The sequence below is a fragment of the Hemiscyllium ocellatum genome, chromosome 8 (genome assembly GCF_020745735.1).
Source record: "Hemiscyllium ocellatum isolate sHemOce1 chromosome 8, sHemOce1.pat.X.cur, whole genome shotgun sequence".
Taxonomy (NCBI): domain Eukaryota; kingdom Metazoa; phylum Chordata; class Chondrichthyes; order Orectolobiformes; family Hemiscylliidae; genus Hemiscyllium; species Hemiscyllium ocellatum.
This window is the reverse complement of record NC_083408.1, coordinates 59,279,722-59,295,724: the sequence shown is the minus strand read 5'-3', so window position 1 is coordinate 59,295,724 and position 16,003 is coordinate 59,279,722. Positions and strand designations below refer to the sequence as shown.

General features: G+C 38.4%; 1 protein-coding gene across 9 annotated transcripts in view; it reads right to left on the bottom strand.

The window, feature by feature from the left end:
- Window positions 1–16,003, bottom strand: part of ralgapa1 (Ral GTPase activating protein catalytic subunit alpha 1) — a 319,967-nt gene that overhangs the window by 89,187 nt on the left and 214,777 nt on the right. For 8 of the 9 annotated variants that reach the window (XM_060829079.1, XM_060829081.1, XM_060829087.1 and 5 more), the window contains exons 33-35: window positions 14,359–15,223; window positions 5,562–5,633; window positions 2,710–2,833 (exon numbers count right to left, since the gene is read on the bottom strand). In XM_060829079.1, the coding sequence (XP_060685062.1) occupies window positions 2,710–2,833; window positions 5,562–5,633; window positions 14,359–15,223 (1,061 nt within the window). Of the gene's footprint in view, window positions 1–2,709; window positions 2,834–5,561; window positions 5,634–7,318; window positions 7,444–14,358; window positions 15,224–16,003 lie in introns of those variants that run through there. The other variant, XM_060829086.1, reaches the window with a different exon arrangement.

Genomic DNA, 16,003 nt, shown 5'->3' with positions numbered 1-16,003 from the left:
CATATTTAAGGAAGGATGTAAATGCATTGGAAACAATTCAGAGAAGGTTTACTTGGCAAAAAAACTAGAATGGGTGATTTCTCATAAGAGGAAATGTTAGATAGGCTGGAATGGTTTCTGCTGGAGTTTAGAAAAGTAAGAGACTATTTGACTGAAACATAAAGATGTTGGGTGATGGAAGGATGTTTCCTCTTGTGGGAGGAACTAGAGTCATTATTTAAAAATTATGGATTGTCTACTCAAGATATAGTAAGGAGAAACAAAAACAGAAATTGCAGGAGAAAGGATTCTGAAGTCGTCTCACAGGACCCAAAACATTATCTCTGCTTTCTCTCTACAATGCTGCCAGACCTGCAGAGTTTCTCCAGCCATTTCTGTTTCAGACTTCTAGCATCAGCAAATCTTTGTTTTGTTTTAGAGATGAGGATAATTTGTTTTCTGCCAGATGACTGTGGTCTTTGGAACTCTCTTCCTTGAAAAGGGTAGAGTATTCAAACATCTGTAAGGTCGATAGAATCTTGATAAGCAAGGGGGTAAAAAGGTCATCATAAATAGGCAGGATTGTGGCATAATCCGCTCATTCATGATCGTTATTCTATAAGAGAGCATGTTCAAGGGACCTATAGCCATTTGTTTGTAAATAAGATCACAAACCCTTGTTCTTTTGATTCACGGGTTGTACTGCTCGTAACTCAAAAAGGTGAGCCAGATAATAAGCTTAACAAGTGTTAAACATTCACTTTCATAAAATAATTAAACACAGCAATTCAGAGAACTGTATGTCCCACAATGAATGAACTCTTCCCTCTTATAACAGTCGTCACTCTCTTTTGATCACAGCAGGAAGTGCGAGAAAAACACTAGATAGATGTACTGGATTTAGACTGAAGTTTATGGTAGTAGCTCCAGTACATCAACAATATTGATGAACTAATGTAAACAAAACACATTTCGTGATATATGGAGATAACAAAAGAAAACAAAATACTCATTTTAAAAAATACACAATCCGTAATATTACATCTTGCCTATCAAAAGGAAGGTATTCACAAAATAAACTCTCATATGTTAACAAAGAAATGTTAATCTGCGAAAGGACCATTTGATTGAAGGCCCAATTCTAAAGTCCACACGATGATTAAAGAGAAATCCTAACATTGAAGAAGTGGCAAAAAATACTAGTCGATATCTTAGGTACATTTCAACTTTTTTGTCCTTTACTTCCTTACTTCTTTCTTGAATGTAAGATTTTTGCTGGGATAGTTCGATAGACAGTAGGAATCCTTCTAGTACAGGTAGTTCGTCAGTGCGAATTGGCTTTCATGTGACTGATGAATTGTGGACTTTGCTTGCATAATGCAAACTTTCTGAACAGGTACAGCAGTTTTTCATGGCGTGAGCTTCTACAGCGCGATTCCTGTAGCAGTTTCCCATAGCACAATTTTCTATAGCGCAAGGTTGCAGAGGAATATAACTGTCGCGTTATAGTAGAACAACCTGTATCTTAAATGGCTCTGCTTTATGTATGCACATAGAAAATGAATCCCAATAGTGTCAACAATCAACTATGTTGAAAATGATTGCTATGTTATGGAGGAATCTCATGCTTTAGTGCACAAACTAGGAGACAAATATAACTTGATAATTATTTGTAAGGATCTTACTATAAATCATCTTGCACACATCAATAAAGGGAACTATACTTTCTAGGACATTAATATCAATACAACTGCTGCTGTTTACAGAATAAGTAACAAACTAGAGGCTAGTTCACGGTGTCAGGCATATACTGAGAATTTCAGAAGAGGCATGATTTCTCCAAGCGAAAAAATTATGAAATCATTATTTGATGTTTTATTAAATACAACCTGATTTATTTTCTAAGATACATGGAAATTCGCAATTGCAAGCAGAGCTGAGGGGATTCTATGCGTGAGCTCTTTTTGTTCAGCTCTGTGCAGGTAGAACTTAGGTGATTATACAATACTACTATTGGCTGGAAATAGAAGACAAAGGTCTGCCACCCCTTGAAAAGGAGAAAGAGCTTTGAAGGACATGTGATTGAGTTTGAGGAACTTGATGCTGTGTTGATTGTCCAACCAATTTGTAAACTGCTGAAAATGTGTTGCTGGAAAAGCGCAGCAGGTCAGGCAGCAACCAAGGAACAGGAGATTCGACGTTTCGGGCATAAGCCTTTCTTTCTGAAGAAGGGCTTATGCCCGAAACGTCGAATCTCCTGTTCCTTGGATGCTGCCTGACCTGCTGCGCTTTTCCAGCAACACATTTTCAGCTCTGATCTCCAGCATCTGCAGTCCTCACTTTCTCCCCAACCAATTTGTAAAGTCTATCATAGTTGTATTTGCTACTTAACATATAATTGAAAGCTCACAATTATTTATAAATTGCCTGCTCATTTATGTTTAACTGATGTTGATTCTGGCTGCTAGATTGTGGGAAATTAATCAAGATAGTATTCAACATTTACTTTGTTACATTCTTTCATAGCAAAAAAAAATATTTTTGAACTGTGGAATCTTGTAGCTTCATTCTTTTAATCAATAATTGGGATTTGGATTCCTTCTTTTGTTCTTTAAAAAAGTTACTGTCTCTAACAAGATGGGAACAATATTACAGAGTTAAAGCAATGCCGCAATACAAGGGTAAGTGATGTGAAAAGTAAATAAGTTGAGCAAACACAAGGAACTTTACCTCCCAACCAAGCCCGGCTACAAAATCCTCATAGGATTGGCTTCCTCCAGTGTTCGTCAGAATGGAGTGCTTATCTTCCTGCCCTTCAGCAACATAAAACACTGCTATCTTGTGCGTTTCTCGACTGCATGAAACAAAACAGTAGTTAGTTTAGGGAGGCAAAAAAATTCATATCTTATATTAATTTCAATTAATGCAATGTTCAATCATTCACTTTCTGTAAAATATACAGATTTGATTTATGTGGAAGTTGAGTTAAACAATTATCACCAAACCAAAGGAAAATCACAAGGAGATTTTGCCCTTCAAAACCTGGAGCTACAACACATTCCCTTGCATCTCTGGCTTTGTTTGTTATTGCATTTCAATTCTCTATAGGAAAGATGTTGTGAAACTTAAAAGGGTTCAGAAAAGATTTATAAGGATGTTGCCAGGATTGGAGGGTTTGAGCTATAAGAAGAGGCTGAATAGACTGGGGCTATTTTCCCTGGAGCATTGGAGGATGATCTTATAGAGGGTGAGAAAATCAAAAGGGACACGAATAGTGAATGGTCAAGGACTTTTCCCCAAATTAGGGAAATTCAAAACTAGAGGGCATAGATTTAGGGTAAGAAGGGAAAGACTTAAAAGGGACCTAAGGGGCTACTTTTTCCACACAGAGGGTGGTGAACGTATGGAATGAACTGCTAGAGGTGGTGGTGGAGGCAGGTACAGTTACAACATTTAAAATGTATCTGGATAGGTACATGAATAGGAAGGGTTGAGAGGGATATGGGCCAAATCCAGGCAAGTGAGACTAGATCAATGTAGAATATCTGGTTGACATGGACTGAAGGGTCTGTTTCTATGCTGTACATTTCTATGAACCTTAAAGGAGTAATGCACAGAATTTCCAAACCCATGACCTCTACCACCGAGAAGGCCAAGGGCAGCTCAAACATTGAACATGGTCTTCTGCAAGTCTTCCTCCAGGTCACACAGCATTCTGACTCAGAAATAGAATATTGATTCCTCATTGTCACGTCTTCTTCCTAATTGCACTGTAACTGCACTTCATTAAGAGAATGTGAGGACCGCAGATGCTGGAGATCAGAGTCGAGAGTGTGTTGCTGGAAAAGTACTGCAGCTTAGGCAGCATTCAAGATGCAGGAGATTTGACATTTTGGGCATAAGCCCTTCATCATGATGAAGGGCTTATGCTCAAAACATTGATTCCCCTGCTCCTCAGATGCTGCCTGACCTGCTTTGCTTTCCCAGTAATACACTCTCGACTTCATTGCTTACAATGGTTCGAGGAGGCAGATTATCATGACCTTTGGAAACAAAATTAAGGAATACTGGCCATACTAGTAATGGTCACATCCAATGATTAAAAAAAAAATTGAAATTGTGTGTGGAGGGTACACACGCGTTGGCATTTCTACTGATCAATGAGAACTGAAGGGTGAAATGACAGTTGTGTGTGTGTCAAAATTAAATAATTTTTAGAACATGAGCATCATCTTAAAATTAAGTAATAGTGAATGTGTCACATTCAAATGAATTTCCTCCAAATTGTATGGTAACTTGTGAAAATACCTTAAAAATGAAGCCAGTTTGAAGCAACAAAAACAATTGTTACTTAATTCAACAATGTTATCTCACAGGAGTACACAAAAAGGTTATTCACTTAGCTAACTTACAGTTGAAATTCAAAAACATTGGTTATACATATGCAAACAACACAGGACAGACGGAGATTATACTATACACTATAGTTTTTAAATAATGAATTCAAGAAAAAACTTCGAATATTGATTTTGCTATTTAATGTTCAGTGACAGTTTTGTACAATGCTTTAGTACTGAATGAAAACTACAACATTTCTGGTATTTTTAATATAGTAAGATGTTCCCCACGATGCATGCTTTCCCTTGTTTTATGAACTTAAAAAGCCAGAGCTTCATAAGCATCAGCAAACACCAGTTGTATGAAAGACCTTCATTGAGAAAAAGAATCTAGAAGTAGCTACATGCCCAGGTGTAGAATGGCCTAGGCCTTAGAGTGGTCAGGCCAATCATTTTTCTCAGGCAGTTCTTCAGGGTTGAAGGTAACTTGTTTCCACTCTGCCTGAATGAGTTCTGAAATAGCTGGTTAGTTCAATGCATGACCTAGAGACTCTGCCACAAGGTGATTGGTGGGTCAGATAGATAAGGTGTTTTGAGATTTGCTTGCTCTCTCAAGTACTTTGACTTCATCTCTTCACTCTCGATGAAGTCTCTCAATATGCTAGCTGCCTTCATGGATGAGTGTTCTCTATTTTGATCAGTCACAAAGTAGAGACTCCCACGAGTCAGCAGGGAATTCTGACCTCTTCAGGGATGTTTTAAGGACATCCGTAAAGATTTCTGTTATCCTCCTGGGGATTTCGACATAAGAATAGTTGCTTTGGAAATGAGAAATCTGGTATACAAATGACATGTTCTGCCCAATTTCACTAGTTTTAAGAGTATATTTTTTGAAAATATGGTTCAGTTCACTTTAATAGCTGAACTATACAGGTTAACAGCATCAGAAACAATTACAGGCCTGTGTTAGAGAACATAACTCAATTGGGTGATGAGCAGATTTTTCTTCTAGTTTTCAAATTTGGGGTATTCCTTTCAATTATGATTTTTCAGTTCATTTACAGTACATTTACCCCTTTTTTGGTATATGGAAATGAGTCGCATCAAAAAGTTGTCATACAGAATGCAAAGATACAATGAAGAAAGACGTGAAGTGTTTCTTGTTTGAATGAACATACAAAATTTATCTGACGGATTAGTGAAACATTTGAGCCTGAAACACACCAATACTGCAGAAAAACATACCATTGCCTTGAATCTAGGTTTTTAAGTTCCCGTAAAAGCTTTTCATTTTTCTTCAGAAGATGAAAACTGGTCCTACAGTGAAACAGAAGATTTAAAATTATAATAGACACGAATAGTTTTATTAGAAAAGATAATTGGCTAAAGCTGTGAATCAATCATGGTACCCTGCTGACAATCATTAATTGAAACATTAGCAATACCCAAGAAAACATTTATAACAATTATCTGTTACATTACTGCTAACCCAACTAAACTATTTCAGTAAAATTGGCACTAACCTCCACCTGACAATTTTAAGCTTGCCCCGCTCTATCTGAAAGAATAGCATTAACCAAAACTGGTTCATTATTGACCCATCTACCTTCTTCCAAATATTTGATCCAGCCACAGGCACACAAATGTTAATTTCAGGAGAAAGACTATTTGCCCACAATGTCAAGGTGATGCCAATGTCTGACTCCGTTAAGAATACAACTTCTAGGTTGGAGGTTCAAGTGCTTAATGCATGTTCAATGGAATCCATCTGATTGAGCAAATAATAGGCAACCCTGAAGTAGCTGCAGCTTAAGTAGTTGGAGTAATTGCAATTCCAAGTCTTTATTTAACGATCTCAGAACAAGAAGGGTGAGAAGTTGAAAAATAGATAACCTATGACTGAGTTTTTATGACAGGCAGCAAGTCCAGTTTTGTAAATAAATGATTCAAAATATTTATCAGTTCTCTCAAAAGAAAAGTGAAAAAGTAGTTAGCTAAAATGGGAGTTTGCTGATAGATACAACATTGCTGGGAAAGAGAGCTATAGAAGTGTATTAGAAATACAAATGATTAATAGTGCTTATAGAATTAAAGAGGTATGCTAAAGGCACAAATGATTAGTTTGAATTTAACCATGGCAAGAATGTTGTCATGCAGTTAGGCTGTGTAAGATAGGAAGTTTCTTTGTTTATTTTATCTAATCTTTCTCACAGGGGAAAAGAAGCTGAAAAATTTGTCTAGCTTTAGAATAGAGGAAGCAATCTGCCTTGCTCTTCACAGTGAAAGGTAGGGAAAAACTGATTGTCACTGCTAATGATCCCTACCTATAAAGAAAGATTTGGCTGTGGCTGACAGATGCAGGTAATCAGTTGTAGGGCATTACTTCAAACAAAAGCACTGAGCTAGAACTGGATTGATTGTAGATTGCAGAATGAAGATTGGAGGGAACTGGACCTACAGGAGACAATTCTACCCTGGAGCAGGCTGAGTTTGAAAAATTGACGAGTGACATTGCAAGAAAACCACACATTTGTTGGTTGAAGTTCAGGAGACAGAGGATTGTGGGACAACCAGCCAGCCACACACTGGTGAGAATTCTTTTATTGCACAGATGTCAAAATGAAAACTGGTCTTTAGATTAAGTCATATTTAAAGTAGAAGTCATAAGCTAATGACCCTAGAACACAGAACAATACAGTGCAGAACAGCCCTTTGGCCCTTGATATTGCGCCGACCCGTGAACTAATCTAAGCCCATCCCCCTACACTATCCCATCATCATCCATGTCCTTGTTTAAATCTCCCTAATGTGGCTGAGTTAATTACATTGGCAGGAAGGGCATTCCTCATCCTTACCACTGTAAAGAACCTGCCTCTGACATCTGTCTTAAATCTATCACCCCTCAATTTGTAGCTATGCCCTCTCATACAGGCCGACATCATCATCCTAGGAAAAAGGCTTTCACTGTCTACCTTACCTAATCCTCTGATCATCTTGTACGACTCTCTCAAATCCTCTCTTAGTCTTCTTCTTTCCAATGAGAACAGACCCAAGTGTCTCAGCCTTTCCTCATAAAACCATCCTGGTAAATCTCCTCTGCACCTTTTCCAATGCTTCCACATCCTTTCTGTAATGGGACGAACAGAACTGTACACAATACTCCAAGTGTTTGTATGGTTGCAAAATGACATTACAGATCTGGAACTCAATTCCTCTACCAATAAAACCTAACACACCGTATACCTTCTTAACAGCACTATCATCCCGGGTGGCAACTTTCAGTGATCTATGAACATGGACTCCAAGATCCCTCTGCACATCCACACTACCAAGAATCTTTCCATTGACCCAGTATTCTGCCTTCTTGTTATTCTTCCCAAAGTGAATTTATCTGCATTGAACTCAATTTGCCACCTCAGCCCAATTCTGCAGTTTATCCAAGTCCCCCTGCAACCTGCAACATTCTTCCACACTATCCACTACTCCACCGACTTTAGTTTCATCTGCAAACTTACTAACCCATCCATCTATGCCAGCGTCTAAGTAATTTATATAAATGACAAACAACAGTGGGCCCACAACAGATCCTTGTGGCACTCCACTAGTAACCGGACACCAGGCTGAATATTTTCCATCAACCACCACTCATTGCCTTCTTACAGAAAGCCAGTTTCTAATCCAAACTGCTGAATCACCCTCAATTCCATGCCTCTGCATCTTCTCCAACAGTCTACCCTTGTTTATATTTAACATTCTTTTACTACAGAAAGTAAATGAAAAAGGGAACAGTTCAAAGGTAAGGCATGAGAGCAAAGCTTGGACAATTAGAATACTCTTGTGGAATATGGGAGGTCAAGGATACTTCTAGTGCTCAGAATAACCAAGTGTGCGGGAAATGTCTCCAGCTGCAGCTACTCAGAACTTACTGTGGAACATCTGGCAAGCTGAGAACTTTTTAAGGCAGCACTTACAATGATGCAGCCAAACAGCAGGTAGAAAGTATTGTGTCTATATGTGTTGCTAGCCCTTGCTTCTTCTGCTTTCTATTTTTTTTTGGGGGGGGGGGGGGGGGGGGGGAAGCATAGAACACCACCAGTGATGGGGTACACAACTGGAAGAAGAACAGATAGACATTTCTGTCGGTGCAAATATGACACCAGGATGGCATATTGCCTCCTGATGTCATGGTCAAGGGTGTCACTGAGCAGCTGTACAACACTCTAAAGGAAGAACAGTCAGACGTTGTGGGTTAATATCAGAACCAATAGCCATATGTAAAAAGAAAGGAGGCCCTGCAGGCAGAATATAGGGAGCTGGGAAATTAATTAAAAAGCAGGGCCTTAAAGATAGTAATCTCATCATTACTCTCAGTGTTATGTACTAGCGAGATCATGATTAGAAGAATAGACCGGATGAATGAATGGCTGTAAAGATACTTTTGGAGCAAGGAATTTAGGTTCTTGAGGCATTGGGACTGATTCTGAGGAAAATGGAACCTTAACAAACTGAATGGGTTGTATTCCAGAAGGACCGGGACCAATATCCTTGTTTGAGCATTCTCTGGTACTATGATTTTAGCATGAAGAGCAAGGGGGTGGGAACCTGAGCAGGGAGAAACAAAAAGGAAAAGAAAGCTAGATGTGAAAGATAGAAAAGTAGAGAGCATAAGTAGAAGGGAAAAGAAATAGGGATTTGCAGCAATTAAGGCTTGAGTGCCAAAAAAGTGTGAAATTGTTAAAGATAAATGTAAAAGTACTCTTATGTGAATGTAAGATCTTTGTAAGTTTATATGCTTTTCTTACAATTATAGACACAGCTGTAGGATAACTACGGATAGGAACTGAATATCCAAATACAATCAATATTTGGGAAAGACAGGCAAGGAGGATAGGAAAGTGGGTAGCAGTGAAGGGTAAAATCAGTGCAACATTGAGAAACGATTTTGGCTCAGTAAATAGATGTATGGTATGAGACAAGAACTTTCAAAAGTTGATTGGAATAGACTGTTCACAGGTAAAGGGTCAAATGGCAAGTTGGAGCCTTTCAAAAGTCTGGTGAGATTTCAGAGGCATTATGTTCCTGTTAGAGTGAAGGATATTGCTGGTAAGAATAGGGGATAGCAGATGAACAAAGATATTGAGGCTCTAGTCAAGAATAAAATAGAATCATATATCAGATATAGACAACTGTGATCAAATGAATCTCTTGAAGAGTACAAAGAGAGTAGGGGCATTCTTGAGAGAGAAATCAGGAGGGGAAAGAGGGGATATGAGATAGCCTCAGCAGATAAGATGGTAAATAATCCAAAGAGATTCTACAAATACATTAAGAACAAAAAAGCAACTAGAGAGAGAATATGTCCCCTTAAAGATCAGTGAGGTTGTCTACGTGTTGATCTCATGAAATGGGAGAGATCCAAATGAATATTTCACGTCATTGTTTACTGTAGAGAAAGAAATGGAAGCTAGAGAACTTGGGGAAATAAATATTGCTGTTTTGAAAACACTTCATATTACAGAAGAGGAAGTGCTGGAGGTCTTCGAAAACAAAGGTGGCTAAATCTCCATCATCTGATCCCAGGACATTGTGGGAAGTTAGAGAATAAATTACAGAGCCCCTAGCAGAAATATGTATCATCTATAATCACAGGTGAGGTGCCGGAAGTGTGGCTAACGTTGTGCCTTTATTTAAGAAAGGCTGTAAGGAGAAGCTGGGAGCTACAGACCTGTGAGCCTACAGCGGTGGTGGGTAAGTGATTCTGAAAGACTGATTTACATGCATTTGAAGAAGCAAGGACTGATTAGAGATAGTCAGCATGCTTTTATGCAAGGGTATTCATATCTCACAAACTTGATTGAGTTTTTTGAGGAAGTAACCAAAAGGATTGATGCGGGCAGAGCGGTAGACGTTGTTCACATGGACTTTAGCAAAGCTTTTGACAAGATTCCACACAGTAGACTAATTACTAAAGGTAGATCACATGGGATTCAGGGTGAGCTTGCCAACTGGATACAAAATTGGCTTGAAGGTAGGAGACAGAAAGTGATGGTGGAGGGTTGTCTGTCAGACTGGAGGCCTGAGACCAGCAGTGCTCCACAGACATCAGTACTGAGTCCACTTTTGTTTGTCATTTATATAAATGATTTGGATCATGATTATTAAGTTTGCAGATGATACCAAAATTGGTGATGCACTGGACAGTGTGGAAGGTAATCTAAGATAACAAAGAGATCTTCATCAACTGGATCAATAGACTCAGGAGTGCAGTTGGAGTATAATTTGGATAAACGTGAGGTTTATTTTACCAAAATGCAATACAAGGGCAGGACTTATACAATTAATGGTAGGGCCCTGGGTAGGATTGTAGAACAGAGACCTAGGCATTCAGATACATAATTCTTTGAAACTTATGTCATAGGTAGACAGTGTGAGAAGTCACTTATCAGAGTGAAAGGCAAAAGTGGGCAGGAAAATAAATCCTAATATGTAAGAATGTGAGATGGAAATGTAACAATGTAACATGGTATAAAATACACACGTTAATCTCTAGGACTTGATAACCTACATGCCAGGGTAAAAAATGTCGCGGCCATGGAGATAATGGATGTTAGCCATCATCATCCAAGGTTTTCTAGATTCTGGAAAAATCCCAGCAGATGGGGGCAGGGAGGGCATATGTAATCACACTATTTTTTAAAAATAGGAGGGAGAAAACTGAGAATTACTCTGGTTAGCCTAACATCAGTAGTGGGGAAAATGATGGGAGTCAATTAAAAAGGATGGAATAAGATGGCAATTCAAAGATACTAACAGGATTAAATAAAATCAACATGAATTTATGAAAAGGTAAACCATATTTGACAAACCTGTTGGGTTTTGTTTGATAATTTAGCTAGTAAAATGGATAATAGACAATCAGTAGATGTGAAATATTTTGAAACATTCTCACAGAAGGGGTGTGCTCAAAATTAACGTATATGGGATTAGGTAATTTCGATATGGATTGAGAATTGGTTAGCAGACAGGAAAAGAAGTCTTGTAGACAGAAATTGCATGTAAAATATCCACATTTGCTGAAAACACAAATCTAGGTGGGGTTTCAAGTTAAATGGAGAATGTAAGGAGATTCAAGGTAACTTACAAAAGTGTATGGATAAAAACATGGCAGATGCAGTATAATGTGAAATTATCCATTTTAGTTTGAAAAAGAAAACATCTAGTTACAACAACCTGTATTTATGTAGTGCTCATGGGAAATGTTAATACAGAAATGGACCCATGTGTCATTTATAAATCAGTCAATGAAAGCAAGCACGCAAATGCAGCAGCAGCGAGGAAGGCAAATGATATGTTGGCCTTCATTGCAAAGGAGCAAGGAAATCTTGTTACTCCTGAATGGGAACTTTGTGACACCACACTTGGAGTATTGTATGCAGTTCACCGAAGGCTCACCAGGCCAATTTCTGTGATGGCAGATTTATCATATGAGGAGAGATTGGGTTGAATAGACTTATATTCACTGGAATATGGAAGAATGAGAGAGAATCTCGTCGAAATACATAAAATTCTGACAGGGCTTGACAGACTGGATGAAGGGCAATATTATTTCTAGCTGGGGGATTTAGAACAAAGGGTCATAGCTTTGGGATAGACATTCGATCATTTAGGACTAGGAATGAAGAGAAATTTCCTCAAGAGGCTGTTGACCCTATGGAATTCTCTACCACATAAGACAGTGTAGACTAAGTAACTGAATATATTTAAGGAAGAAATGGATAGATTTCTGGACATTAAACACATCAAGGAATATGGGGACAAAGTTGGAAAATGGGATTGAGAAAGAGAATCAATCATGATCATACCGAATGGCAAAGCAAGCTCAATGTGCTGAATGGCCTACTTTTGCTCCTAATTTCTAGTATATGGTCATCACTTACGTATATAGATCTTTTCTGCTGTTAAAAATTATACACACTGACTCATCCACCCATAACGTCTCCTTCATAGACTTGAACAACAAATTTTGTCTCTGGCTGATGAGGTAGAACTGTGTTTTTCCTAACCTCTCTCAATAGGTCACAACTTTGTTTTGCTAGAAGTAGTTTGCAGAAGATACTATTGCTTCAATCTCAATATAGACATTCACAATTTGTCAAACTGCATTTACACAATGCTTTTGACATAGGTATGCATTATAAGGCACTCCATAGATGTGTAATCAGGTAAAAACTGACACTAAGCTAAAAGAATGTTGGATGACTAACAGCTTGATCACAAAGGTAGGTTTTAAGAATGATCATAAAGGATGTGAGAAAAGATGTGTAGGGATCCCAACAGCACAACTTTAGGCCGAGACAGTTCATGGCATGGTTGTCAATGATATGGCAAACCAGATAGAGATGTACAAGAGGTCAAAGATAGAGGACCAAAGATCCAAGGAAGACTGTTAGACTGCAGAAGATTGCAGAGATAGGAATGTGGGAGAGCAAAGACTGATTTGAATTGTGACAATTTTAACAGTGATATTGGGGGTCTTGAAACATCTGATATGCAAGAAGGATAAGGCCATTTGGGCCCCTGAGCTTGCTCCACTATTTAATGAGATGATGGCTGATCTTGTTGTGCCCTCAACTTTACTTTCCTACCCATGCTAAAGGTGGGTGATGAATGAGCAGGATTTGGTGCCAGTTAGGATAAAGGTAGGACAATTTTTGCTCAATTCAAATTTACGCGAGATAGAAGAGTGAAAGACGAACAGGAAAGCATTGGAATGGAATGGAATGGGGGTAACAAACTCAAGATCATTATAAATTTGTTACATACTACACAAAGGCAAGAGGTCCAGCCACTGGAAATGCAGGAACAGGAAAAAAAAAGATTCTCCCATGTGAAAGTAATAATTCATTTCTTTCCATGAAGCAGATTTAGACACAAGTTATTGTGCAACGAAGGATTAACTATATACTTTAAATGTTGCTGCTTACATGCATTCTTCGTAGTTAGATCATAGTGAGCTCACACAATACAGAATTGGGACCAGAGTGTGTCAGATTCTGCAGATGTCCTCGCTCGTTAACTCTTGTATACAGTAATAATTAATAAAAAGTTGTTGATTTTTACTGACAAGAGTTTGAACTAACTTGTCAACAACCCCAGCATGATGGCAGTCATCAAATACAAAAAAAGATTGAGGTAATCAGCAACGAGTGCCAGAACTGATACCCATGACAGTACAGTGCAACAGCTCAACGTAAAGACCAGTCTAACATACAACCATAGAAGAATGAGAAAAGCCTGAGGAGATGCCCAGTGAAACTATACAGGAGCAGCAAAAGCACATGAAGGCCAACCCAGTCACTGTACCAGTCCAGTGATTAACATAGACAGCACTGTGGAAAGGCATGTACTTCGACAAGGGTGAGCAATGAATTCCCCTCTAGCACATCTAAGAACTTTCCAGAAGGCAGAGGGCAACTTACAAACCGAACAAGGGCACAGTTGTCACAGAGGATGCAGAAACAAAGTGTGTCGTGGCAGTTTCTGGAGATGTGTGCAGAAAAGACACCAGTTTTTGCAAGCTCCCCAAGACAGCGTGAAGAAGGTTCACAGGCTAAAAGAAAACCCTGTCCACATAGTGGAAAGTTGTAGTCATAGCAGTTGTTTTTTTTTTGTGAATGGATCTGTAAGCCTCAGGGTCCAACAGGCACCGGGTCCAACAGGCACCAGCCTCAAAGGTCAGCTTCAAGCAAAATTAATACAAAGAAATTGTTGAACCACTATACTTTATCTACATCCACCCATGTTAACTTTGAAGCAGGAGAATCTGCATAAGTCTCAATCTCATCGTCAAGTTAGAAAAAATTATCAACAGGAATAAGCCATTCAATTTAAATCAATAATTTCCAAAACTGTTTAGAGGCCCTGGAAAATTCCACTATGTGCATCACAATAAAGTGGATGTCAAACTCAACTATTTTTAAAATAAATGTACAATTATTTTCCAAAGCATAAGTATCATAAATCATATTTTTAAACATCTTACCTATTATCCCATGAATTCATGCCAAGAATATTCAGCAGCATCCTGCAATAGTAAAACACAGACTGAGGCTCTTGTGGGCATGGCTCCTCCTGCTCCATTGCTTTCATATTCTGGTCATTGCCATGTTTCTCTACAAATTCCTTCTCTTCTGTGTACTGTTTTAGAATTTCATTGATTACATCATTTTCCTGTTTCTCTGAAAAACAAACAGGAGCGGCAGCAGGGATATTAAGTTGCACACCAGCTCTCTGGAGACATTCTGGACTGGTGGAACCAAGGTACTGCAACATCTCATCCAAGGCATCTTCGTCATCACGAATTATATCCCAAGATGGCACTACTTCCCCGCACCTTCGTTTTGTTTGAGGTACCAAATATTCCCTTAAATCTACATCATCAGTTTCTGTTTCATTGGAGTGAGGTTCAGCCATCTGTTCTTCTTTGCAAAGATTGCTGACCTTGGAAGCAATTTGCTTTTGTTGACAGAAGTGAGGTGGTCCATATAGAATTGCAGAATCCCAGCAGTACTTACCAGATATATCACGTACCACAACTCTAACATTTGAGGTAGCTGTCGAGAGTCCAGCTGACATCCCTCCTCCTGGGATATTGTCCTCAATAGGGATTTCCAGGTATGAAATAAGTGTTGAACTGTTCAGCACAAAAAACTGGAGATTAGGGTTTTCAAAAAGTTCAGGGGAAAGCTCAGTGCAGTCAGTAAAAGGATTGTCATGGTTTTCACTTATTAAGCTGGTCAGCATTGCTGGGCCACCACTCAATGGATAATGGCCAACGTGGTTTACCAAATGAATTATCACAGTCCGGGCAGCAACTGAGATCAAACCTTGTTGAATGCGACTCCTCACTGTAAAATACGTAAAGGGGATACGTTGTAAGAAATTTTTTGGGGGTTTGGTTGCAAATTTTAACTTCAGCTAAAAATGTAAAGTATTGTAAATAATTAAACTTTGACCTTCCATTGGATAAGTGAAGTTAGATGTGTGGTCATAGAGCAATATTAATGGATTACTTTTAGTGAATATTGATAAAATTCAGATCACCATGGTTGCACATATTCAATCAATCTAAATTTACATACATGAACACTATTCATTTTTCTCAAAGAAATATTGGAAAGCCACAGTTGCAGTTATAGCAGTTGTCTTTTGTGAATGGATCTGTAAGCCTCAGGGTCCAAGAGGCACCAGCCTCAAAAGTTAGCTTCAAGCAAAATTAATACAGAGAAATTGTTGTATGAAAGTTATAAGAATTTTTTTCTAGGTTTTCTAAGCATCTAGGTTCCAATGCAGCACACAAAAGGCTAAGTTGCATAACTAACAAGCAAACAGTGTTCAGAAAAATTTAACTGTACAAAGTACAGAAAGATATACTGTACTTCAAATCTGATTTGTTACATATTAGCAGATAGCTGTACCTCGGGATCTTTGTATCAAAGATGGTGCCATAAGATGCGACTTGCGCGCTTGTCACTGTACTCATTTGAGTACATATGACAATAAAGCTAAATAGCAATGTCAATAGAGGGTGAGTGGTTAAAAATATTTAACTCGCCTAATGCTTGAAAATCTAATTTCAATGACATAAAATTACTTTTTAAAAAGGAACAATTTTAGCTGCTTCCAAA